The following is a 25717-nucleotide window of genomic DNA, read 5'->3' as shown; positions in this document are numbered from 1 at the left end:
CTTTTATCAGGCTAGTGGTAACTTATCAGTTATTCAAGCTGCAATCTCTAAAAAAATAAAACATACTTACGAAGCAAAGGGAATTTTTAATATTGGATCTGAGTTGTCAACAGCAAGGCTTCCTGCTTTAAAGTGAGCACTGAACTGTGTCAGATGACTTCGAAGGATTCCAACAGCAACTTGTGCATGTGGATCAAGACTAACTCTGAAAATATTGATAAAAAATGGTTATATTTTAAGAGTAATTTACTCGGAGTTACCAGGATATGTAAGCCATTTTAAATATAAGTCAGCAGTTTGAACTCTAATTAACATACCTGAATATAATAACACTTCCTGGAGACAAGTTTTCAAATTCTATTTCTTGAATATATTCATTGGGCCCTTTTGTAGTAACTCCAGCTTGTTTAACAATTCTACTTTCATTAAGCTTGAAAAAAATTACACAAAATATTCATTTAACAAATATTTCTAATGTACTTAAAATGCTAAACATATATAAGTCTCAAATACCTGAATATGTTCTCTAATTTCTACTGTGATATCTGGCATTCCATTTATCGAATTCTCATCCTTCCTGTAAGGACTTATATTTCTCTCAATAGTTCGAGCTTCAAGAACTACTTCTTCAATTTTACCTAAGAGCATGTGAAAATTTTAAGAAAATTTTATATTGAACCATCTGCAATTAGAAATTGCTAACGTGTTTTCAAGTTATTTAACATAAGAAGTTTAAAATGAAATATTGGTTAATTAAAAAATAAAATACAAAACATTTGAAAGCAGATAATTCTACCCAATGTATTTTTCACACATGCTTCTAAAAAAATTACAACTTAATTAACAAAGCTTTATTTGAAAAGGGATCTTATCAAATAATATCTTCCCTAATTCTGAGCCGAGAGAAGTACATTACTTGAAAGAGTTACATTTTAAATATTTACTTATTTGAGAGGCAGAGACAGAGAGCTTCTGACTGCTAGTTTACTCCCCAAAATCTGCCAACAGCTGGGTATCCAGGTCTCCTACAGGGGTGGAGGTACCCAATTATTTGGTTGATTACTGCTGCCTCCCAGGCATTGGCAGAAAACTGGAGTCAGGAACCAGGGTCAAATGAACCCTGATACTCCAATGTGGGACACCAGTATCTTAATCAATGTCTTCACTACTAGGGTAAATTCCTGTCCTTACATATTAAAATCAGAAATACAAACAGTAGAGAGAAATTTTTTTAAAAACCAGGTTCTACTAATTAAAATTTTCAATATAAATATAACTGAAGCTTATTTATTTATTTATTTATTTATTTATTTTTTGACAGGCAGAGTGGACAGTGAGAGAGAGAGACAGAGAGAAAGTTCTTCCTTTGCCGTTGGTTCACCCTCCAATGGCCGCTGTGGCCAGCGCGCTGCAGCCGGCGCACCGCGCTGATCTGAAGCCAGGAGCCTGGTGCTTCTCCTGGTCTCCCTTGGGGTGCAGGGCCCAAGCACTTGGGCCATCCTCCATTGCACTCCCGGGCCATAGCAGAGAGCTGGCCTGGAAGAGGGGTAACCGGGACAGAATCCGGCGCCCTGACCAGGACTAGAACCTGGTGTGGTGGCGCCGCTAGGCGGAGGATTAGCCTGTTGAGCCATGGCACCGGCATAACTGAAGCTCTTTATGTCTCTTTTGTTCCCCATCAGAGGTAACTGCTACTTGCAGTATGGTGGTCAATACCTCCAGGATTTTTACTATATATGTATGTGTCCCCTCAAAACATACACAATTATTTTTCTAAGTTTTATTAAAATGGATTACAGTTTTATATAAGCTACTTGATTTCTATTGGCCAATACTGTATTTTTAAGATTCATTTATGGGCCGGCGCTGCAGCTCACTAGGCTACTCCTCCCCCTGTGGCGCCAGCACACTGGGTTCTAGTCCCAGTCGGGGCGTCAGATTCTGTCCTGGTTGCCCCTCTTCCAGGCCAGCTCTCTGCTGTGGCCCGGGAGTGCAGTGGAGGATGGCCCAAAGTGCTTGGGCCCTGCACCCCATGGGGCAGGAGAAGCACCTGGCTCCTGGCTTCGGATCAGCACGGTGCGGCGGCCATTGGAGGGTGAACCAACGGCAAAGGAAGACCTTTCTCTCTGTCTCTCTCTCTCACTGTCCACTCTGTCAAAAAAAAAAAAAAAAAAAAAGATTCATTCACATTGTTATATTAGCTTGAGCTAATTTATTTCAAATGCCAAAGAGAATTTTAATGAATATACCAAAATGCATTCATTCTGTTAAGAATGTCTGTAATTTTTCTCTATTATAAATAATGTTACAATATTCTTATGCATGTCTTCAAATGGGAATATTTAAGAATTTCTCAGCTATATACCTAGGAGTATAGTTGCAGGGTCAAAGGAAACTAATGAACACCTAACCTTACAAACTATTCATGTCGATTAATTTTTAAAAACTACCCAATATAAAGTAGGATGTTTATGGGAATCTTCATTCATTCAATCAGTTTGGATAGTTAACTGCATGTACAGAAGCATGTTATCCTATAATATACTACATATGACAGTAAGTAAGAAAATAAAATGCATATACTTAACAAAAGTCAAATAATAATATGGACATGTCTTGGGGTATATAATCAAGGAGTGACACATAGAGACTATAACTGCTATTGTTCAGAGGAGAGAGAGATAACTGAGTACTTACTGAAGGCTTCTCAAAGGAGGTGGGAGTTTGGTCTCTGAGAGTAGTAAACAGTGCCAGGCACTGGGGAGCAGCAGACTGAGTAATGTTAAGCAGCAGGTTAAGTTTGGGATGCCTGTAGCATTCCACATAGGAAGGCAGGTTCAAGTCCCAGGTTCTCTGCTTCCAATCTAGTTTTCTGCTAATTCATCCTGAGAGGCAGTAGATAATGGCTCAGGTGTTTGGGCCCTCCATCACTGTTGAAGAGTAGGAGGGAATTCTAGGCTCCTGGCTTTGGCCTGGTCCAACCCTGATTATTTTGGGCACTTGGAGAGTGAACCCACAGATGGAACCTCTGTCTCTCTATCCCTCTCTTTTGCTCTGTCCCTCCACCTTTCAAATATATGAAAATAAATAAGTAAATTATAAAAAAGAGAAATCCGTAAATAATTCATATGTAAGTAGAAATAAGAAGTTGGGGAACAGTGAAAATGAAGGATGTACCAAAGTTCATGGAAAATGCCTATTATGAAAAAACTATGCAGTTTTCATTTTTTTTTTTTTTTTTGTATTGGAGCAGGTGCCGTGGTACAGTAGGTTAAGCTGCTGATTGGGATGCCTGTATCTTATACCAGAGTGCCTAGTTTGAGTCCTACATAAACTTCCAACCTAGCATCCTGCAAATGCACATCTTGGGAGGCAGGAGATAATAGGAGGTTCCTATTACCTATGTGGGAGACCCAGATGGAGTTCCTGGCTCTTGGTTTTGGCCTGGACTAGCCCTGGCTGTTGTAGGCATTTGGGAAGTGAACCAGCAGATGGAAAACTGATGTTTCAAATAAATGAAAAATAAACTTAAAAATTGTTTTTGTTTTTAATCAAAATAAGCCTCTTTTAATTCCACTGTTCTATGATCCTTTGAAGTACCCTGTATCTGTTTGGCTGAAATAATGTAATGACTAAATATACACATGCACACATAGTACTATGAAAGAAAAACATGTCCAATTAGTATAAATTAGGAAATGAGGGAATGTATTATGATATAAACAATATTTAAGAACTCAAAAAAAGGTGACATTTGAGAGTACTTAAGTCCAGGATTTTTTCTATGCAGTAAAAGTATAATTTATCAAAGATTCTAATTCTCTTTCTGAACCGTGTCTATACTTGCACAATGCTCTGCATTATTTTATATATATAATTATAATTTAATATAACATGGTAGTGTAATATAATTACAGTAATAATTTTTAGATTGTATTACCAGGGATGCACATTTGAGGCACATCCTTGCTGTAAAATGAAGTCTTGGGATTCCTGAAAGCAGTTCTAGATACGGCCACAACAGACTGATGGATACTTGGTGAGTGTCTTGTTACTGCCACTATATCTTCATCAACTTGATCCACATACACCTGAGAAGCCACAGACCAACTAACTTTAGCACTCAACCAAGAAACCAGGGCTCAAATTGGAAAGACACTCTGAAATAGAACCTCAAGAATGAAATTTTGAAAATTTAGCTTTTTACCTGAATAAAACCTTTGGCTCCAAGCTCTTGATGAAGTTTATTGATAGCACACCTGGCTGCAATAATTCCACTTTGGAAATTAACTTCACCAGCATTTGATGGCAAGGCTTCAGGATTCCACTTAGTGTAAAAACGTTCTTCAGAAACCACTGAAATCTGAACAAAAGTAAAACTCAGCCATGCATTTATTTTAATTATAATGAGGCCTTTTGAGAAAATGCCAAAAGTTCTTAGCCATGTGCATTTTAAAAAACAGCACACAAACCTGATGTGGCACTAATTCATCATAGCCCCTTGTACTTCCACTAGCGCAACAAGCCATAGAAACAATTGTGGTACTTGGAAGAGCATCGTACACTGATCTATGCTAGGAAACAAAAACAAAGAGTAGTTTACTTTCTTTCAAATGCAAAATGTCATTCTAAAGCATAATGAAGTAAAAGGATAATTACAGATACATTCCATAAAGTAATTAATTTGTTTTAAAACAAGTAAAATATTCTAAAAACGATGTAATGCAATCATTTATAATTCTAAGAGGCTATTTTGAGGTATGTGGATATTACTCTCAGTAGGTATCACAGAACTTAATATTAAAACACTTAGAAAAATAAGCAAATACGGCCGGCGCCGTGGCTCAACAGGCTAATCCTCCGCCTTGCGGCGCCGGCACACCGGGTTCTAGTCCCGGTCGGGGCACCGATCCTGTCCCGGTTGCCCCTCTTCCAGGCCAGCTCTCTGCTGTGGCCAGGGAGTGCAGTGGAGGATGGCCCAAGTGTTTGGGCTCTGCACCCCATGGGAGACCAGGAGAAGCACCTGGCTCCTGCCATCGGAACAGCGCGGTGCGCAGGCCGCAGCGCGCTACCGCGGTGGCCATTAGAGGGTGAACCAACGGCAAAGGAAGACCTTTCTCTCTGTCTCTCTCTCTCACTGTCCACTCTGCCTGTCAAAAATAAAAAAAAAAAAAAGAAAAGAAAAATAAGCAAATACAAGAAACAGATTGGATGCTTACCACAATAGGGCACTCATTATCATGGGTAATATCCATAAACAGAGCGTGTGCGATGGCCGGCATTAAAGGCCTCAAACAGGGCTGAACAAAGGATCCAACAGGTTCTCCTCCATATCGGTAAACTAATCTGCCTTCTTCATGACTATTATATGCACTCATTGCCTCTGCAGAGCATTACAAAATATTTTATCAATCTCCAATATTTATGTTCAAGAGGTGGACAGATTCATTATGATTAATTTTCAAACTAAAGACCCCCATCAATATTACCAAAAATAAAACTGCTTCAAACATTTAAACAAATGTCCCTTAGCTTAGAACAAAAAAAAAAAATTTCCTATAATTTCTCTGGAGAAATGGCTCCTGTGTGAAGGGAACATAAGTGAACATAAGTGGTTTATTAGATTGTTGGCTATACACAATCTATGGGAAAAAAAAATCTAGAAATCACATCATAAATCTAGTTAAGGAGATGAAAAACAGATTTGGATATTTTCAAGAACAATAAAAAGATGGCTTTGTTCATGAGTCATCAGTTCATTTCACGGATCTTTCAGTTTGAACTGAAGCATCTTACTCCAAAAGTAGAAATTTTTACTTATTAAAAAAAAAACTGTGTTACATTATAAAATTTTATATAGACTATTTAAATGAACATGAATTATGCTATAAATTATTAAACACTACATACAGAGCTATTAAATGTCTTTTAATCTACTTAAACAGAAGCTGAAGTTTTAGATGGCAAGTACACTTCAACAAGCCTACCTCTTATTAAGGAACTAATGCCCAGTCTGGTAACAAAGATGTTGTCCAGATCTTCGCTTCCTGTGAACAGTTCGGCTACTACATATAAATTGGGTTGCAATTTCCTAGCAGCATCCAACATGTACTGCAAAAAGCACAGTCACAAATGTAACAGAAAGAGAAAAGCAAGATGGGGGTGGAGGAGCAAGACTAGGCATGGATTTGATATAGGAAAATGTGTAGCAAAATGAAACGGAAATTCAAAAAGAATTTCCAAATAAATTTTGTTGTATGTAAGAAAATATCAAACAGATCAACACACATTAGGAAATGAGGATTTACACAGAGAATAAAACAGTTAAAAAGGAATATTAGGTTTTACAAAGATACGGGGACATAAGGGAGAAAAAAAAGAAGAAAAATATTAGCGACATGTTAAAAAACATAAACCTTAACACTGCAATTCTACTAGGATTTCCTCCTGGTTTTGATTTTTAACACCTCTAATCAGACTTAATTTCCAGGTGGCTGACTAAGGCATTGTTGACAAATTTCCTGCTGGTGAATTACAAAGGAACTTCAAACAGATCTTGGAAAAGTGGAATTTAAAGAAAAGTATATTTTGGTGCAAAAAAAAATGAAATTCGTGCATAGTTCTTTCATAATATGCATTTTCCATGAACTTTTTGAAGACTTTTCATGTTTAGTGCAGTTTTATCAAACTGAGGCCAGCTTTTCCCACAGATGATAATCAACTCTTAAACTCCTACATCTTATAATTTCTACTTGTGTAATTTATGTTTAACACTGGTGCTCACTTTTAAGCTGAGAATAAGAAAATACTGGCACAATCAAAAATCAGATTTGTTACAAACTTTTTTTTTAACTTTATTTTTATGTTTTCACGAAAGTTAATAAAATACTTAAAATTCTACCAGCCAGCAAGTAGAATCCCAGAGGATTTTGTAATTCACAGTCAAGCAAAATAAAATCTCAACATTGTTTCTGCTGATGTTATAACAATCTTACATGAATATACTTTTTGCTGATGCTAAAGGCATAGAAAATAAATACCCTGCCATTTTTGAAGTGAAACAATGTTCTGCCTGCTACACTAATGTACACTAACTCTCTCTGTTTCAAATTAAGCTTTCATCACAGGACTTAAAACATACATTATGACACTGTTTTAAAATTACAGCAATAGATTTTTTTTCAGATAAGCACAAACTTCGAAAGAACACTAAATTGTCACTAGGAAGCTACCGAATATCTTAGAAGCAGGATGAAAATGTAAGTGCTTATTTATAAGATTGTATTAGGTAGGACAGAAGACCGTAAATACTGTCATTGTTCAAAACTCAGAGACAATATTTATGCTTACACCTTCATTTTTATAAATAACTAATAAAAATTTAAACAGTAAGGCTAAAGCTAGGCTTAACATTCCATATAGTTAGTATTTTATAATTACCATTATGTATATTAGGCTACTCCACAGTAGCTAATATATATTGAAAGCAACCTAAAAATAACACAAATATTTAAATATTATCAGTATGCAATATGGTTGTAACATGTTATGAGAGAACATAATCAATTTCCCTAGGTTAAAATTTAAAAATTAACTCATAAATATTATATAGCACAGTATTCCATAGCAATTGCACCAAAAAATTGTTAGAATTGTGCCAGTTATGCAAAAATGTTAAATTCTACCTAAACAATGCTTGTGTCCAACTAGCAAAAGGAAACATGCATCTGCACAGTCTCTCTAAGGAAAGTTAAGAATGAATACTGAATTTCTTAAAGCAGATGAATTATCATTCTGTACCTCGGCTACATGAAGAGGTGTTGAGTGGCAATTATCAAGGCGTACTCCTTGGAAATAAGTTGCAATTATTTCAGTGTATTTTCTCATGTGTGCCCAAAGATAAGGACAGTCCTCTGGTTTAGTCCCATAGCGTAATTTCACACTGTCTCCCCAGCAAATAAGTTCTCTTCTTAAATAAACATCTGAACCTGTTAAGAAAGAAGCTTGCTTTCAATGGTTCAAGAAATAAAATGATAGGCTGGCACTATGGAGTAGTGGGTTAAAGCCTCAGCCTGTAGTGGTTGCATCCCATATGGGCACCAGTTCGAGTCCTGACTGCTCCACTTCTGATCCAGCTCCCTGCGAATGTGCCTGGGAATGCAGCAGAGGATGGCCCAAGTCCTTGATTCCCTGCACTCACATGGGAGACCTGGAAGAAGCTCCTGGCTGCTGGCTTTGGACTGGCTCAGCTAGAAGATCTCTCTCTCTGTCTCTACCACACTCTGTAACTCCATCTTTCAAATAAATTAAATCTTTAAAAGAATCATCTTTAAAAGAAATAGAATGAAAACACTGCTGTGTCACGTTGGTTATTTCTACCACAAAGGACAAACTAGTTAAAATTATATCTAAAGTGATATGGAACAAAGTTTTAAAAATTAATATTATTTTTTTATCTCATACCTATTTTATAAAAATTCTAGCTGATAGTTTCTTTGAAAAATATGTGCTCAGTTTCAAAAATTAAGTTATTTCTTCAGGGAAAATAGTAATATTGATATCATATAACCTTCACAGTTCTAATTCTTTTTTTTTTTTTTATATCTTTTTTTTTTCCCACAGGCAGAGTGGATAGAGAGAGAGACAGAGAGAAAGGTCTTCCTTTTTGCCGTTGGTTCACCCTCCAATGGCTGCCGTGGCCGGCGCATCGCGCTGATCCGAAGCCAGGAGCCAGGTGCTTCTCCTGGTCTCCCATGCGGGTGCAGGGCCCAAGAACTTGGGCCATCCTCCACTGCCTTCCAGGGCCATAGCAGAGAGCTGGCCTGGAAGAGGGGCAACTGGGATAGAATCCGGCGCCCCAACTGGGACTAGAACCCAGTGTGCCGGCACCGCAAGGTGGAGGATTAGCCTGTTAAGCCACGGCGGCGGCCCACAGTTATAATTCTATCAAAAACATTATAAGCTCCATCTGTATCCTTCTTACATTTTTGACAATAGATTATATTAAATCCATGGCATAGAAATGGCTTTTTTATTTAAACTGGCCAGAAAAGAAAGAGAAGATACATAAACCCAAAGTTACACTTTTTTAAACAGAAGATAAGACTTCTTAATTAACTATAATATTGCTAAAATGAATTCCAAGTTCTGATACTAAAAATAAATATATTATGGGACCTTTACAAAATTCTTCCTAGCAATAAAATAGCTATATAAAATAGGTTGCTGGGCCAGTGCCGTGGCTCACTAGGCTAATCCTCTGCCTGCGGCGCCGGCACACCAGGTTCTAGTCCTGGTCGGGGCGCCGGTTCTGTCCCAGTTGCTCCTCTTCCAGTCCAGCTCTCTGCTGTGGCCTGGGAGTGCAGTGGAGGATGGCCCAAGCACTTGGGCCCTGCACCCCATGGGAGACCAGGAGGAAGTACCTGGCTCCTGGCTTCAGATTGGTGCAGTTCTGGCCGTTGTGGCCATCTGGGGAGTGAACCAACAGAAGGAAGACCTCTCTTTCTGTCTCTCTCACTAACTCTGCCTGTCCAAAAAAAAAAAAAAAAAAAGATTGCTAAGAGTTAGGGGAAAATCTAAAACAATTATTTTCTAGTTTAACTACCAATCAAGTACCTTAATACTTTCCTTTTATGGAAATCTAATATCCCTGGTTTCAGACTTTTTTAAAAAATGCAATATACAGGGCTGGTGCAGTGGTAAAGTAGGTTAATCCTCCACTTGCAGCGCCAGCATCCCATATAGGTGCCGGTTCTAGTCTCGACTGCTCCACTTCCAATCCAGCTCTCTGCTATGGCCTGGGAAAGCAGTAGAAGATGGCCCAAGTGTTTGGGCCCCGACACACACGTGGGAAACCGGGAAGAAGCTCCAGGCTCCTGGCTTCGGATTGGCGCAGCTGAGGAACTGCAGCTATTTGGGGAGTGAACCAAAGGAAGGAAGATCTTTCTCTCTGTCTCTCCCTCTTGCTGTCTGTAACTCAACCCCTCATAAAATAAATACAATCTTAAAAAAAAATTTGTCTAAAAAAATGCAACATAACAATATTTTACCTGAATAAAAGCTTATGTAGGCCTATAATATATAAAGTAGATACATAAATGCTCATCCATTTGAGAAAGTAAAAGGTAGGAGGCACAGGAGAGGAAAGGAGATAAACCTCCCCAACTTTTTTTTGCCAGCTCCTTCTGTTCTCTCCCAAAGTGATGCATCTCTGATACCTCTGGGTCAAACAGTTTAATGACCACTAGCCTCATGGGGTAGGAAAAAAAAATCAATAAAAGAAATTATATTTTCAGTTTACCACAAACTCTGTTTTCCCTATTTATACAGACATTAAAAGTAATGTACCTGGTTCAGCAAAGTTTCGCAGTGGATCATCTCCCATTACCCAACCATTATGTGCCATGAAGAAACAAGCTTTGTTTGGGAGGTGAATCATAGTTTCTTCTGTAGATAAAGGCATTTCCTCAAATGGAAAAGTAAAGTACCTATGGAGATAAAATCGAATATTAAATCCAGACAGAGACAATACTTGGAGAGAATCTGAATTAGCAATATTAAAATTCTTTCCTAAAGAACAGAAAAAATGAGTTTTGTGCCATTTATAGAAAATACACTTCAATATAGGTCAAAGATCTTTAGTGGATTTTTTGAGTAAATCTGGCAGCATTCAAGGAATGAAAAGTTAACAATATACCATAACCAGCTAATACTTTAAGTAATTTTTAAAAGCTCATAAAATTACAAGATCACTGTGGTATTAATGTTATTCTGCAAAGGTTTTTACTACACTCAAACTGTCCAACTCATGCTGCATGTTAGGTATAAAGTAAGGAGCAAGATACTCATTCAACTTGATTAACAATCTTTTTTTTTTTTTTTTAATTTTACTAAGTGCTACGATTTGAGTGTGAATTCAAGGGTGGAACCTTAATTCCTCTATGCAGCAGAACTGGAAGGAGGAACCTGATAGGAGCTGTTTGGGTCCTGGGAGTGGAGCTCTTATAAATGAATTGACTTTCTCATCTGAGCTCTTGTTCTCAAAAGATTGGATTAGTTGTCACAAGAGTGGACTGTTATAAAGTAAGGCTGCCTCTCTTATTTTGTCTCTTCTGCGCACCCTGACTTGCTCATCTGTTTTTCCCCAGGGGTTGAAACAGCCTGAGACCCTCAACAGAAGTGGAACAGATGCCAGCATCATGCTCTTGGACTTCACAGCCTCCAGAACTGTGAGCCAAAACAATCTCCTTTATAAACCAAGCCTATTTTCCAAACCAAACTTCTATTTCAATTTAAGTAATATACTGAGAGGCCAGTGTTGTGTTGCAGCAGGTTAAGCCACCATTTGCAATGCCAGTATCCTTATGGGCACCAGTTTGAGGCTCGGCTGCTCCACTTCTGATCCAGCTCTCTGATAATGCACCTGGGAAAGAAGCAGAAGATGGCTCAAGTCTCTGGGACTCTGCACCCATGTGGGAGACATGGAAGAAGCTCCTGGCTCCTGGCTTCAGTCTGGCCCAGTCCTAGTCATTCAGGGGAGTGAACCAGAGGGTAGAAGACCTCTATTTCTCCCTCTCTCTTTCTCTATAACTTTGCCCTTAAAGTAAATAAAATAAATATTTTAAAAAGTACTGAAATTATACAGTAAAGGAAACACTTAGGTTAATCTGGAAAGTTAAATACAAGTCTAAACTTTTAATCATCAATGAGAAGAAAACAAAAATGGAATACCTGGTAACTAAAGGATATTTTCTAGTGACAGGTCCTAATTTAGGACCATGGCCAGCCAGTCGTTCATAAAACACATTTCCCAAAAGACAATTAACTGCCTGGAAAATATTAAATTATGTTACATCATTATCATCATCAGCAGCAGCAACAAAATATTATTAAGACTCAAAGAAAAACAGCAATTCAAAAATAAATAAGACCTGTTCCTGATGATAGTTCATGAGTTGATGCTTCTCTGAATTTAATTCCTCAATTCTCTTCTGGAACCAATTGCAGCATTCTTCAATTGCAGCTGGCCCATTGCTAGAGCAGATAGAGTATTACAAACTTAGTGTTTAATTGTTTTTTCAAAAATCTACACTTAAAAATTTCCTAACAAGATACACAAAAACCTTAATCATCACGATATTTTAAGTCTGGCAGAAGTATACAAATTGTAAAAAGGTTTACACACATTCAGGGGAACGTGACTTTGGCACCCAGAGAAAGTGGGAAGATGTCATGTGTTGAAGGAGAATTATGGTGCTTTACTTTACTTCATTTTCTATGAATGGCTTTAATATGTAGAATAAAAATAATACTTGCTATAAAAGTTTATAAATAATATTATTCCTTATTTCCTAGGAAGAATACATAACATACTCATGTGGTATGAAAGTTGCTAGTGCAATGTTCATATCTACGGTACAGCCAAACCGTCTGTATTCAGGATCCTGGATAATCTTAAGATGTTGTTTTGGATCTGACTTGATTACCCTCCAAGTTTCTGAAAGAAAAGATGATATCTTAAGCGCAAATATTCACACTGGATGAACACAGAGAACAGACAATGTATATTTATTTTATAAATGACCATACACTATGAAGTATTATGGTGGTACTTTAAATGAGTATAAAAGGATGGATTATCAACTCAACATTGTTTTTTGAAATACAATGTTAAATGCCCTCTTTGTATAACACACAAAAACAAATTCCAGGTATATTAAATATTTAAATGTAAAAATATAAGATTCAGAAGAAAACAGAATGTTAATGAAAGGTCTTTTCTAAAGGCCTGTATAATAAGGAATCATCAATAATAATGAGTCAATATGAAAAAATTTTAAAAACCAATAGAAAAACAATCCAGTAGAAAATAACTCAAGAACTATTAACAATTAAAATAAGAAATATGTCTAATTAACATGTGAAAATATACTTTATTAATAAGCAAAGATTAAAATAAAGTATGTTTTGCCTCATTGACAAAGAATATGAAGATTAATGGCACCTAATGTTGGTGAGGATATTGTTTGTGGTAATGTAGGTTGGTATAACTTAGAAAAAGCTACTTGGCAATATCATATTTGAAATTTGTATACCCATTGACCTGGTAATTTTATTTCTAACAATTTACCCTATATTTAGTAATATAAGCAAACATAATATGTACAAGAATATATTGTTTGCACTGCTGCTTGTAAAATGAAAGTTCTAGTAGGTCCATATTCACCCCTTAGTCTCCACACCTAGGAAAATGTCCAGTGCACAGCAGGTGGTTCAATAAATACGAAGGTACTTCAAAATGTCCAGGGAAAATTAAAGTAAAAGATAAATTTATTTTAGTGCAAAAATTTTGGAAATCAATGCATAGTTTTTTTCATAATACATAATTTCCACTAACATTTTGAAGACCCTTTGTATGCATTGAATGAATTAATGAACAATAAAAAAACCAGAAATGATCTATTGAAACAGCTAGCTAAACTCAAGTACTTTAAAACATAATGTATTGTCACTGTAGATTTAAAAAAATAAGGTCCTGTGCTGTGATATAGCGGGTAAGGCCACTGCCTGAAGCAGCACTGGCATCCCATGTGGGTGCCGGTTCATGTCCTTGCTGCTCCACTTTCGATTCAGTTCCCTGCCGATGCACCAAGTCCTTGGGCCCCTGCACACATGTGGGAGACCAAGAAGAAGCTCCTGGCAGCCAGCGCTGTGGCTCACTAGACTAATCCTCTGCCTGTGGCGCCGGCACTCTGGGTTCTAGTCCTGGTCGGGCGCCGGTTCTGTCCCGGTTGCTCCTCCTGGCTCCTGGCTTCAGATTGGCCCAGTGCGCCAGCAGTGGCGGCCATTTGGGGGGTGAACCAACGGAAGGAAGACCTTTCTCTGTCTCTCTCTCACTGTCTAACTTTGCCTGACAAAAAAAAAAAAGAAACTCCTGGCTTCAGATCAGCTGAGCTCCTGCCATTGTGGCCATTTGAAGTGTGAACCAGCAAATGGAAAATCTCTGTCTTTCCCTCTCTAACTACCTTTCAAATAAAATAAATCTTAAAAAAAAAAAAAGAAATAGAACCATAGTAAACACATACTGTCAACTAAAAGAATTAGCTGTTAGCATTTGCCCTAGTCTTATTTGAGACTATATATATATATGTTATATATGTAAAAAATTATGTATATAATTTAGATAGAGGTAATTATATAAAAAAAGCTACACTTAAAATTTAAATTTCTTTCAAAAGAGAGTCTTAAAGGAAGCATAAATGGTTAGTTCTCCCCAAAAAGGGAATTTTGGGAGAATGAAAGTCACATTGTATTATAATTTTTAATGATTTGTCTTTTTTTCTTTATAATGAGCATGTATCATTCCATATAAGTAATATAGCTCATAAATTTTAGAGGGAAAGGAAAATAGAGGTCCTTTGATAAAGTGAAATATGAAGAAGGCCAGCATCAAAAACTGTGGTACACAACTGTAAAGTTGATACCTGAATCTGACTGAGCTTCCTGAATCTTAGATCATACTGACTTCTACTTTAAGGGTGTCATTTCTGAGGCCTATTCTCATTCTGGTTTCTGGATGAAAAAGGTAAGTCATTATGTTAAGAGCTCCCCCAAATCCTCATTCATAGATTATCCTACACTAACTGCAGATACATTTTTTAAGGATTATTTTAAAAATTTATTTGAAAGGCAAAATGACAGAGAAAGATGAAGAGAGAGAGAGGAGAGAATCCTTCATCTGCTGGTTTACTTCCCAAATGCCCATCTGCCGGGCTGAAGTCAGGAGCCAGGAACTCCTTCCTGGTCTCCTAGGTGGAAGGCAGGGGCTTAAGCACTTGGGCCATCTTTCACTGCTTTCCCAAGTACATTCGTAGGAAGCAAGATGGGAAGCAGAGTAGTCTGGATTCGAACCAGCACTCCAATATGGGACGCTGGTATCCCAGGCAGCAGCTTAACTGCTGTGCCACAAAGCCAGCCCCTGCAGATACACTTTTTAGAACTCTTTTAAATTATTTCCTAGAAACCTAATTTCATGTTTTTGTGTGGTTTCTCCTATCTTTTGTTGGAGGCTCTTTTATTAACTTTTTGATTAGTTATGTCCTTAACTGAAGTTTTTTTTTTTTTTTTTTTTTTTGACAGGCAGAGTGGACAGTGAGAGAGAGAGACAGAGAGAAAGGTCTTCCTTTTGCCGTTGGTTCACCCTCCAATGGCTGCTGCGGCCGGCGCATCACGCTGATCCGAAGCCAGGAGCTTCTCCTGGTCTCCCTTGGGGTGCAGGGCCCAAGCACTTGGGCTATCCTCCACTGCCTTCCCGGGCCATAGCAGAGAGCTGGCCTGGAAGAGGGGCAACCGGGATAGAATCCGGCGCCCCAACTGGGACTAGAACCTGGTGTGCCAGCGCCGCAAGGCGGAGGATTAGCCTGTTAAGCCACGGCGCCAGCCTAACTGAACATTTCTTTACCTCTTGAAACTCACTAATACATAGCTTCACAATCACTAATGGTTCAGAGGCCTCCTAAATGGTGTGCATCATCAGCCTGGAAGCCCCTCTATGTCAGCTAAGATTCCTGCTGTAGACTGCAGACTAGCACATCTCTCAGTCTTTCACAGGTGAAGTATACTGGTCTACCTACCTTCCATTCAGTTTTAACAAAGATACACTAAATTCCATATTCTGAGAATTTTAACAAACCAATTATAAGATACTGTCCCAAAAGGAAAAAAAAATGTTATGTACTATTATGACATATCTTTTAGATGTCACTCACTCCTCAGCTTCCAAAATCATAGTTTTATAACATTAAATATGACATTTATAATAACATCTAATAACAATGTTAATCAAGAGAAAAGAAAAGTTACCCCTTTAAGAGTAGTATTACCTTTCTTAAAATTCACAGGGACAGTCTAGCATTTGCCCATTACCTTTTGTTAGAAGTCCTCTAAATTGCTCAACTGCTTTGTAAACATCTACTTGGAAAAATTCCCAGAGATGAAGCTTTGGAAAAATATCCTCCCAAATTACTTTTCGAATGCACTGAAAAAGGTCAATGGTTAAAAAAAAGTATAAATTTTCACCAAATATTGTTTATATATTAATAGAGTCTAAATAATTTTCAACAGTGTATTTAATTTGTACTTTAGAAATTTTGTTATTCTGTTTTTGTGTGGTACTTCTTCATACATACTTACATTCATATGATGATCATTCTCAATCAAAGCAGGTACTCCTTTGTTTTTGTATTTTCCTTCTGCAACGTCACAGGAGAAATGCCACAGTGCTCTGTCTAAGACCCAGGCAGGTTTTAAGTGTGGTGAGTTCACAAGATTATATGCACATTCTGGATGTTCCTGAATCCATTTACTATTAGCAGCTTTAAAAAAGGAAAGCAAAAGAATATCTCATAATTGAATTTGTCAATATCTATTTTGTTTAAAGGTAAAATAAGATATCAATTACTCATTTCCTGCTATACGGGACATAAGTATTTTATAATGACTCAGTCATATGAAAAAAATTTTCCTTGGTTATGGTATCCTATAATTCACTTCACCATACTTTTATTTTTTAAAAGATTTGTTGGGGCCACCACTGTGGGGTAGTAGGTTAAGTCTCCGATTGCAGTGCTCGCATCCCATCTGAGCACCGTTGAAGTCCCGGTTTATTTAAAAGATTTGATTTTCATTTTATTTGAAGGGCACAAAAACATAGAGATCCTCCATTCACTGGCTCACCATCCAAATGTCTGCAATGGCTGCAGCAGGGCCAGGCCGAAGCCAGGAGCCCAGACACAACCCAGATCTCCCAAATGGATGGTGGGGACCCAAGGACATGAGCCATCACCTCTGCTTCCTAGGGTGTGTATTACAAGGAAGCTGGGATACGAAATAGAGCCAGGACTATCCTAGGCACTCCAATATGAGATAGGCATGCCTGCCCCTGCTTTAATTTTTTAAATAAATATAATTTATACACAATTAAATTTTTTTTTTTGACAGGCAGAGTGGACAGTGAGAGAGAGAGACAGAGAGAAAGGTCTTCCTTTGCTGTTGGTTCACCCTCCAATGGCCGCCGCAGCTGGCGCACCGTGCTGATCCGAAGGCAGGAGCCAGGTGCTTCTTCTGGTCTCCCATGTGGGTGCAGGGCCCAAGCACTTGGGCTATCCTCCACTGCCTTCCTGGGCCATAGCAGAGAGCTGGCCTGGAAGAGGGGCAACCGGGACAGAATCTGGCGCCCCGACCGAGACTAGAACCCGGTGTGCCGGCGCCGCAAGGCGGAGGATTAGCCTGTTGAGCCGTGGCGCAGGTCCACAATTTAATCTTTAAAATGTATTAATGCCCCTGTTGTGCAGGAAATAAAAGTAGTAATAATTATTGAATATCTACTTCATATCACAAATTGTTGTAAGCAGTTAAAGGCATGAATTTACTTAAAAAAAAATTCTGTATTTGTTTATTGGAAAGACAGAGTGACAGAGAGAGTGGGAAAGAGACAGACACACATAGAGATTTTCCATTTGCTGGTCTACTCCCTGAATGGTTGCAACACTTAGGTCTGTGCCAGGCTGAAGCCAGGAGCCTTGAATTCCCCCTGCATCTCCCATGTGAGTGGCAGAGGCCAAATACTAGACCATCATCTGCTGCATTGTCAGGCTCACTAGCAGGGTCCTGGATCCAAAGTGGAGCACCCAGGACTCGAACTGGTGCTCTGATATGGGATGCCAATGACTCAAGCAGTGGCTTTAACTCACTGTGCCACAGTGCTGGTCCTGCACCAATTCATTATTTCTCATTTTCTGCCACCCAATATAAGGCATACTGTTTTGTTCCTTTAACTGAGGCACAGAGAGATAAGCAACTCAGTTGAAGTTCTACAGCCAGAAATTAATGTGGGCAAGTCTCTCTTCAGAATCTACAATTTACAATCTGCCTGCTGCTGAGATGAATGTACTCATGCCTCATTTACTCAGTTGCTCACCTTTTGAGAGTTTTAGAATCATCATTATTCTTAGTTTTGTTCATGTATTTGGTAAATCATTTATTTATACTCATAATAAAATGTTTGGATGAAGACAGGATACACAAGGGGCAGAGATACTGTTAATAAAAGTTAAATTGATAAATCTCCAAATTTGCATCTAGATAGTTTCCCTACATTCATCATCATATTCACTGAAAATTAAGATGTTTGCTGAAGAGACAGAGTGCAGCAATGACTACATCCAATTAGGATTTTCACGTACTAAGAATAAATACTGGGTGTTTGGTACTAAGGTTTAAGTTAATATTTGGGATGCCCACATTCTATACTGGAGTGCCTGGTTTGAGTTTTGGCTACTCTGTTTCTCATCTAACTTCCTAGTGATGCCCATCCTGGGAAGGAATAGATGATGATTCAAGGACTTGAGTCTCTGCCATCCTTATCGGAGATCCAAATTGAGTTCCAGGCTCCTGGTTTTCAGCCTGGTCCAGCTCTGGCTGTTGCAGGCATTTGGGGAATGAACCACCTGATGGAAGAACTCTGTGTCTCTTTGTTTCTTTGCCTTTCCAATAAAAATTAGTTTATTTTTAAAAAAACCAGAATAATAATAAGGTTATCTTAAATTTTTAAAGATAAAATCCTGAAATTCTTCCTTTTCTTAATATTTTGAAAGAAAATCAAGTGTAAAATTAAAGAATTCTAAACAGATGCTGGTGCTGTGGCACAGTAGGCTAAGCCTCCACCTGCGGCACTGGCATCCCATTTGGATACTGGTTTGTGTCCTGGCTGCTCCTCTTCCAATCTACCTCTCTGCTATGGCCTGGCAAAGCAGTAGAGGTTGCCCCAAGCACTTGGGTCCCTGCACCTGCATGGGAGACCTAGGAGAAGCTCTGACTCCAGGCTTCAGATCAGTCCAGCTCCAGCCATTGTGGCCTTCTGGGGAGTAAAACCTGCAGATGGAACGCTTTTCTGTCTGTCTCTCCCTCTCTGTCTGTAACTCTAACTCTCAAATAAATAAAATCTTTAAAAAAAATCTAAACATTATGTAGTAAAAGTGTTTTTTCTAATTCTATATGAAAGAGGAGTTAAACTCCAAACTATGTATTTTTTTTTTGTTGTTGTTTTTTGTTTTTGACAGGCAGAGTGGATAGTGAGAGAGACAGAGAGAAAGGTCTTCCTTTTTGCCGTTGGTTCACCCTCCAATGGCCGCTGCAGCTGGCGCACTGCGCCGATCCGAAGCCAGGAGCCAGGTGCTTCTCCTGGTCTCCCTTGGGGTGCAGGGCCCAAGCACTTGGGCCATCCTCCACTGCACTCCCAGGCCGTAGCAGAGAGCTGGCCTGGAAGAGGGGCAACTGGGATAGAATCCGGCGCCCCTACCGGGACTAGAACCCGGTGTGCCGGCGCCGCAAGGCAGAGGATTAGCCTGTTAAGCCATGGCGCTGGTCCCAAACTATGTTTTAACACACAAAATTAAAAAGTAAACATGAACTAGAGTGGCACAGTACTCAGTAACTTTTCACAGCAAAACAATTTAACTTGTGATAATTATAAAGAACAACAGTTTAATATCTCTGGAAATTGCCTGGAATATACAGAGAAATATTTATTCAAGATAAGAATAGCAAGAGTCAATGGCATTTGAACAAAGACTTGCTTGAATTTGATTGGGCCTGCCAACATAGGGCAGGATGTCCACTACAGCTGTGAGTTGGTGAAGGAAAGAAGCTGTGATACTTCTCTGCCTGCTTACCTGGAGCAAAGCTTCTGTGCCATGGCGCTGCAGGGAATGGAAAACTTACATGCTGGTTGCCCCTCCCAGAGGGAACCTATAATCCTGGACTGGGAGAGGGGGGCAGAGGGAGTCTCCATCTTGGCCACACTTGCCAGGAGTAGAGCACTTGGCTGTGTGGGCAATGGAGCAGGTCGTGGTTCAGATGCCACAGACTCTTGCCCGCATCCCAAAGCCAGGTCTCCCAAGTGGGTGTTAGGGACCCAAGGACTTGAGCCTGGTTTCTAGGTGCATGCACATATACCAGATTTCTTTTACTTTCTTTATAATCAATCTGATTATTGCCATTATTACTGGAGAATATTATCTGTATTGATGGACCAGATCTATAAGCTTTGAAATATCTCCATAATTCCCAGAGTAAACTGAAAAACTGCTTTATTAAACAGCATAGATTTCTTCTAAAAATCTCTGCACCACCCAGAATTCATCCTCTTTATATGCACATCAGTGGTATCAAGAATTTTCTATATCATGGAACACATAAAAGTTATTTGTAAAGAACATAGGCTTAAACTGCCAAGTTCTTTCTCAGGCCTGTAGCTCTCTGTCAGAAGCTGTAGCTTCATCAGGCCAGGCCAGCTGCTCTAACAGGTGAGGAGGGATCATCTCCTAACAGGTCACCAGTTGGGAAATTGGATATATTTTATAGAACTGTGTATTGCAAAGGAAATTTCAGAACCAAAACAGGCCAACTTTACTCTAATAATCCTTTTTAACACAATATAATTTTCAGAGTAATTTCTGAGAGTTTACCAATAATTTTCTCTCTGAATACCAGAAATGCTTACTTTTTTTCATAGAGGCTACAGTACCACAGCTCCTGCTTTAGAGGATTCTTTTGTTAGTCTGGAAAGTAGTAATACTCTAAGTTGAAATAGTGATTAATTATGCCCATTCTATGATCACTGAGCTCCTGTTTTTGAAAGCCCCACATGCAAAGTACTTACATACTGCCCATATCCTCAACTAACACTAATTTCTTTAAAAGAAAAATTATTTCATATAAAATCATTTTTTATATTGAAGGGCACCTCATTTGTGTTTTAAAAATATATGTCCTATAAAATGTCAAGGAATATCAAGGAATAATATAACCAGAATATAATATTCTCATCATAACTAATGAAGCTCATACCGGTATGATTGTAGACAACATCTGTAATGCAAAGAACATTCCATTCCCTTTTCAGTTTTTCCACTAACTGTCCCACATCACTCCACGTGTATTTTTTATGAGGCCTTGAGAAGTCGGGATTTAATTCTAATTGGTCAGCAAGGGAGTAGCACGACCTAGACAGTCCAAGAGTCTGCAGTGGGGTAAAATGGATCATGTTGTAACCTGCAACATGAGAAAACAAAGACTATTATAAGAAAGAACAGATATCATCAATCTAGAGCTAAGCAAAATATAAATTTAAACTTTCTTAATCATAAATAGCAAGGCAATCATACTTCTGGAAAAGACTCAGAGTCAAACCTTGGCTGTAGCATAAAAGGCATTAAGAAAGTCCACTTAAGTCTTCCAGGATACCAGTGTCCTCAGATACAAGATGGAAATGAGAGAATGTATTCAGAAAAAAAAACCATACATGGTGTCTAGTTATTATTAGGAGTTGAATGGATATATTAATATATACAAAAATATATCCTCCACAAGTATATCAGCATATCTTTATTCTATATTAAAAATTAATTTATTTGAGAGGCAGACACACACACACCCATGGCGGGGTGGGGAGAGTGAAAAAAGGGGAGGAGTGAAGGACAGTGAGCAAGTGCTCCCACCTGCTGGTTCACTGCACAAATGCCTGCAATAGCCAGAGCAGCACAGAGCCAAAGTTGGGGGCAGGCAACTCATCCCAGGTCTCTCACATGTATGGCAGGAACCCAATCATTTCAGCTATTACAGCTACCTCGCAAGGTCTGCACAAGGAAACAGGAATCAAGAGCCAGAGCCAGGTATTGAACCAGAGTACTCTGATATGAGATATGGGCATCCCAACTGGCATCTTAACTGCTAGGTTAATTGCCTGCCACTCTTTCTCTTACTTTTAATGCTCCAAAGTACTTCTATTCTGTCTTAGTTATATCAATGAGCTTCTTATTCCTTGAGTCATACTATATTCAACTTGAAAGTAGGTTTGTGTCCGGTTTGTTGTGGCACAGCAGGTTAAGCCATCGCTTGCAACACTGGCATCCCATATTGGAACACCAGCTGCTCTGCTTCCTATCTAGCTTCCTGCTACTGTGGTGCCTGGAAAGGCAGTGGGAGAGAGCCCAAGTGCTTAAGCCTCTGCCACCCATATGGAAGATGCAGATGAAATTCCTGGCTCCTGGCTTCATCCTGGCCCAGACCTGGCAATTGCAGCCATTTGGAGAGTGAAAGTGGGTGGAAGATCTCTGTCTCTTCCTCTCTCTCTGTTGCCCTGCCTTGCAAAAGGAGAAATAAAAGAGGTAGAAAAGAAAGGAGAAAAGGAGACAGAAAGGGATAGAGGGAGGAAAGTATGAAAAAGGAAAAGTTAATATTACTCTTTAATTAAAAGACAATTTAAGTTTATGTTATTGTTGGTATGTCTGGCAGCACATGCCTTTCATATGGATGGGTTAATTAAGGTTTTTTAAATTATATATAACAACACAACTTTTCTAAACATTTAGTAGCTTACTACTAGTTTTATAAGAGTCAAGACTGAGGCCGGCGCCGCGGCTCACTAGGCTAATCCTCTGCCTTGCGGCGCCGGCACACCGGGTTCTAGTCCCGGTCAGGGCACCGGATTCTGTCCCGGTTGCCCCTCTTCCAGGCCAGCTCTCTGCTGTGGCCAGGGAGTGCAGTGGAGGATGGCCCAAGTGCTTGGGTCCTGCATCCCATGGGAGACCAGGATAAGCCCCTGGCTCCTGCCATCGGATTAGCGTGGTGCGCCGGCCGCAGCGCGCCAACCGCGGCGGCCATTGGAGGGTGAACCAACGGCAAAAGGAAAACCTTTCTCTCTGTCTCTCTCTCTCACTGTCCACTCTGCCTGTCAAAAAAAAAAGAGTCAAGACTGAAATGATCTCATTTTATTGTCGAGTTCCTTCCTTGTTAAGTTGAACCATATAATTTGGTGAATGGTCAAATATAAAAAATTTCATATAGTTGTTATTATTAAATATGTTAAGAACAAATTAAGAGTATAAGTGAAGCCTTTAACACCTGTATCACAGAATTACATTTTTTTAAGGCAAGGAAAAAGAAAAAAAGCTTACATTACCTGATTCTTTTGCAACTCTAAGTCTGCTTTCCCATTCATCAAAGGGTCCCAAACACTTGGCTAAAAATGTCTGGAGAGTGACACAGTCCAAGTGTAACATGTGATTATCAGCACCAACACGTAAAATAGGATCCACAACTATGTAACCTCCACCACTTTTCTCATTTCTAGGGGAAAAAAACAAGAAAAAAACTTTTCTATTAACGGCAGGAAAAAAAATTCTCTTCTAATAGTCTGATTCTAACTGAAAGGCTAATTGCCTCTTTAAAAATAGACTGATTTCCAAGCACATAAAATTATTTACAAAGTTGTACCAAAAATTAATGGAAAAGTCACTGGATTCCCTTTCCTTATCTCTACAAAATTACATAATACAATGTTCATAATATCTAATAATATTGGTTTAATGAAAGGTAAGTATATTAAAGTGTTATTAACCACAATGGCACCCAAATAAGTAGCATACTATAATCAAGTTGCATAAAAAGACTAGAATTTTTGAAAAGACATTTACTTAATTCCTTGAATCTGCAATGGGTCATACATTACCTCCTAATAACTGAAGAACCATATTCTGTTTTCATTTCAAGAAAGCACTGTAGCACTGTAAAAACTTCACTATCATGGTTCATACAGTAACTTTTTAGAAATCTGGTAACTTCAGATTGTACAATAAAGTAACTTTTTCCACACAGAGAACACATGACTTACCCTTGAAGGAAGTAATACTGAAATGAACCAGATTGTTGCAGATTGAGTTTGCAGTATTTATCAGAATCATCTTCTCTTTCTGTTGGATTTTCCCACTCCAGGGACCGGAATTTTTCTCGATTAAATGTTTCTCCAGGAAATGGATAATTTGTAAACACAGTAACTGGTTTTCCCTGTAAAGTTGGGCCTAATCGAAATTGTAGCTCAAATCCTAAACAAATAGCACATTTTAATAAGCTCACTGTAGAACTTAAATTGCCACATTAAAAAAAGCATATTATTTAAGGTATTACAAAAACTATTACTTCTCAATTATATTTAAAACAACTGTAATACGTAATGCTGTTTTGGAAGTGCTTTGTATTCCAATTTAGCCAAATTTAAAATTTAAAATTTTACTAAACATTGTAGAATTGTCTTCTCTGTAATTTCTTCTTCCCTTGGAAACTGATTGCTATTCACATGGCTACGTTGGGATGTACAAATTCTTATACAAGCCTATTTACCACAACCCTTTCAACTTTCCCTTGCCCCCTATTTCAACCCAGATTTAAATGCTCAGAGGTAGGCATCTGAGCAGAGACTTTTTCTAGTACTTTCCAAACTGCAACAGAGAAAGGGAATTTCTCTGCAGTGTTAAGAGTGTGTGATAGTACATAAGACTTGATGGGTACCATGGGATAACTATCTTACCACACAGAGAAAGCCAGTCTTAGGTGAGAGAAGTTAACTTCTAGAGAGGGAGAACTGACTTCTCACAGGGGTTCTGGAGGCATCTGAGCCTCTGACTGATGTCAGCTGAAATCCAGGAGTTTGCTTATACAAGTTTTAACAAATGACTGGGGTGATGGGAAGTCCTGATTGGTAGTGCCTGCTGACTTCTTGATGGAAACAGTCCCACAATAGACAATCTTAATCTATGAACATGATTACCAGTGAATGTGAAATTGGGAAGGGTTGTGCACAATCAGTTCTTGTAAGCAAGCACAGTGCCTCCAACACACTGCTGCCTCTATCCCTACTCTTCACAGTGCAGTTATCAAAGCCTTTATTAGAATCCTTAAAACTAATACATTCCCATTTTTGCCTAAGTTAGGTTATTTCTATTAAAATATACCTGAGATTTATATACTGTTATAAGTATTTTACCATAATAATACAAAAACTCTAATATTTACACCTTTATAATTATTAAGATGTAAAAACTGACTATAGTAAAGTCTACTTAGACATATGGGGCATGTAAATTTTAAGCATACATGTAACTTTTCAACTAGTGATGAACAATAATAACTGAAGGCATGAAAATTTGGTTCTGCTGAGTATAATCTTAAATGTTTAAGGAACTTTTCTGAGAAGAAAGAAATATACTAATATCCATAATGCTCAATTAAACATTCAACAAAATAATAAAAAAATTATATACTGGGTGCCTACTAAGTAATTGGTAACAAAACAGACAATGTTTCCTACCCTTGCAGATTTGGGGTTCTAAAGAGGGAAGGTGGCCATTAAACAACAGACCTAACAAATAAGTAAGAAAAAAATAACATGTCAGGAGGGGACAAATGCTAAGGGGAAAAAGAAAAATCACAACAGTATAAGGAACAATAGGGGAGGGCAAGATGCCAAGGAGGTGGTGGAAATTTTAAATAGGATGGTAATGGAGAAGCTGAGGGCTTAACAGAAGTGAGGTAGTTAGCTGCATGACTATCGTGACCATCTAGGGAAAACACCACTATGCAAAAGAAATGGAGACGACAAAGTTCCAGATATAATAAGAAGTTTAGTACAGCTCGGTTGGAATAAGCTGAGGGGAGAGTAGCAGGCCAGGAGGAAAGGCAGGTAACAGGGACCAGATCATGTACAGCCTTGCAGGCCACTGTAAGTATGTTGGCGTCTGACTGAAATGAGGAGTCAGTAAACAGTTCGAAGTAGAAGAGTAACACGACCTGGTTTATGTATTAAAAATATCACTCTAAATGA

The 25717-nt window shown here is 38.6% G+C and overlaps 1 protein-coding gene across 1 annotated transcript in view; it reads right to left on the bottom strand.

Moving 5' to 3' along the window:
* The window catches only part of AGL (amylo-alpha-1, 6-glucosidase, 4-alpha-glucanotransferase), an 86231-nt gene that overhangs the window by 49196 nt on the left and 11318 nt on the right, over positions 1–25717 (bottom strand). The window contains exons 3-20 of the mRNA XM_062191810.1: positions 23732–23942; positions 23021–23187; positions 20908–21111; positions 16192–16373; positions 15925–16036; positions 12373–12496; positions 11931–12033; positions 11731–11828; positions 10348–10487; positions 7801–7988; positions 5988–6111; positions 5220–5383; positions 4473–4574; positions 4208–4363; positions 3941–4091; positions 514–638; positions 318–430; positions 71–205 (exon numbers count right to left, since the gene is read on the bottom strand). Coding sequence (XP_062047794.1) covers positions 71–205; positions 318–430; positions 514–638; positions 3941–4091; positions 4208–4363; positions 4473–4574; positions 5220–5383; positions 5988–6111; positions 7801–7988; positions 10348–10487; positions 11731–11828; positions 11931–12033; positions 12373–12496; positions 15925–16036; positions 16192–16373; positions 20908–21111; positions 23021–23187; positions 23732–23942 — 2599 coding nt within the window. The remainder of the gene's footprint in view (positions 1–70; positions 206–317; positions 431–513; positions 639–3940; positions 4092–4207; positions 4364–4472; positions 4575–5219; positions 5384–5987; positions 6112–7800; positions 7989–10347; positions 10488–11730; positions 11829–11930; positions 12034–12372; positions 12497–15924; positions 16037–16191; positions 16374–20907; positions 21112–23020; positions 23188–23731; positions 23943–25717) is intronic.

This window comes from Lepus europaeus, chromosome 5 (assembly GCF_033115175.1).
Source record: "Lepus europaeus isolate LE1 chromosome 5, mLepTim1.pri, whole genome shotgun sequence".
NCBI lineage: Eukaryota > Metazoa > Chordata > Mammalia > Lagomorpha > Leporidae > Lepus > Lepus europaeus.
Note: the sequence above shows the minus strand (reverse complement) of the source record. Positions and strands in the feature narration are given on the sequence as shown.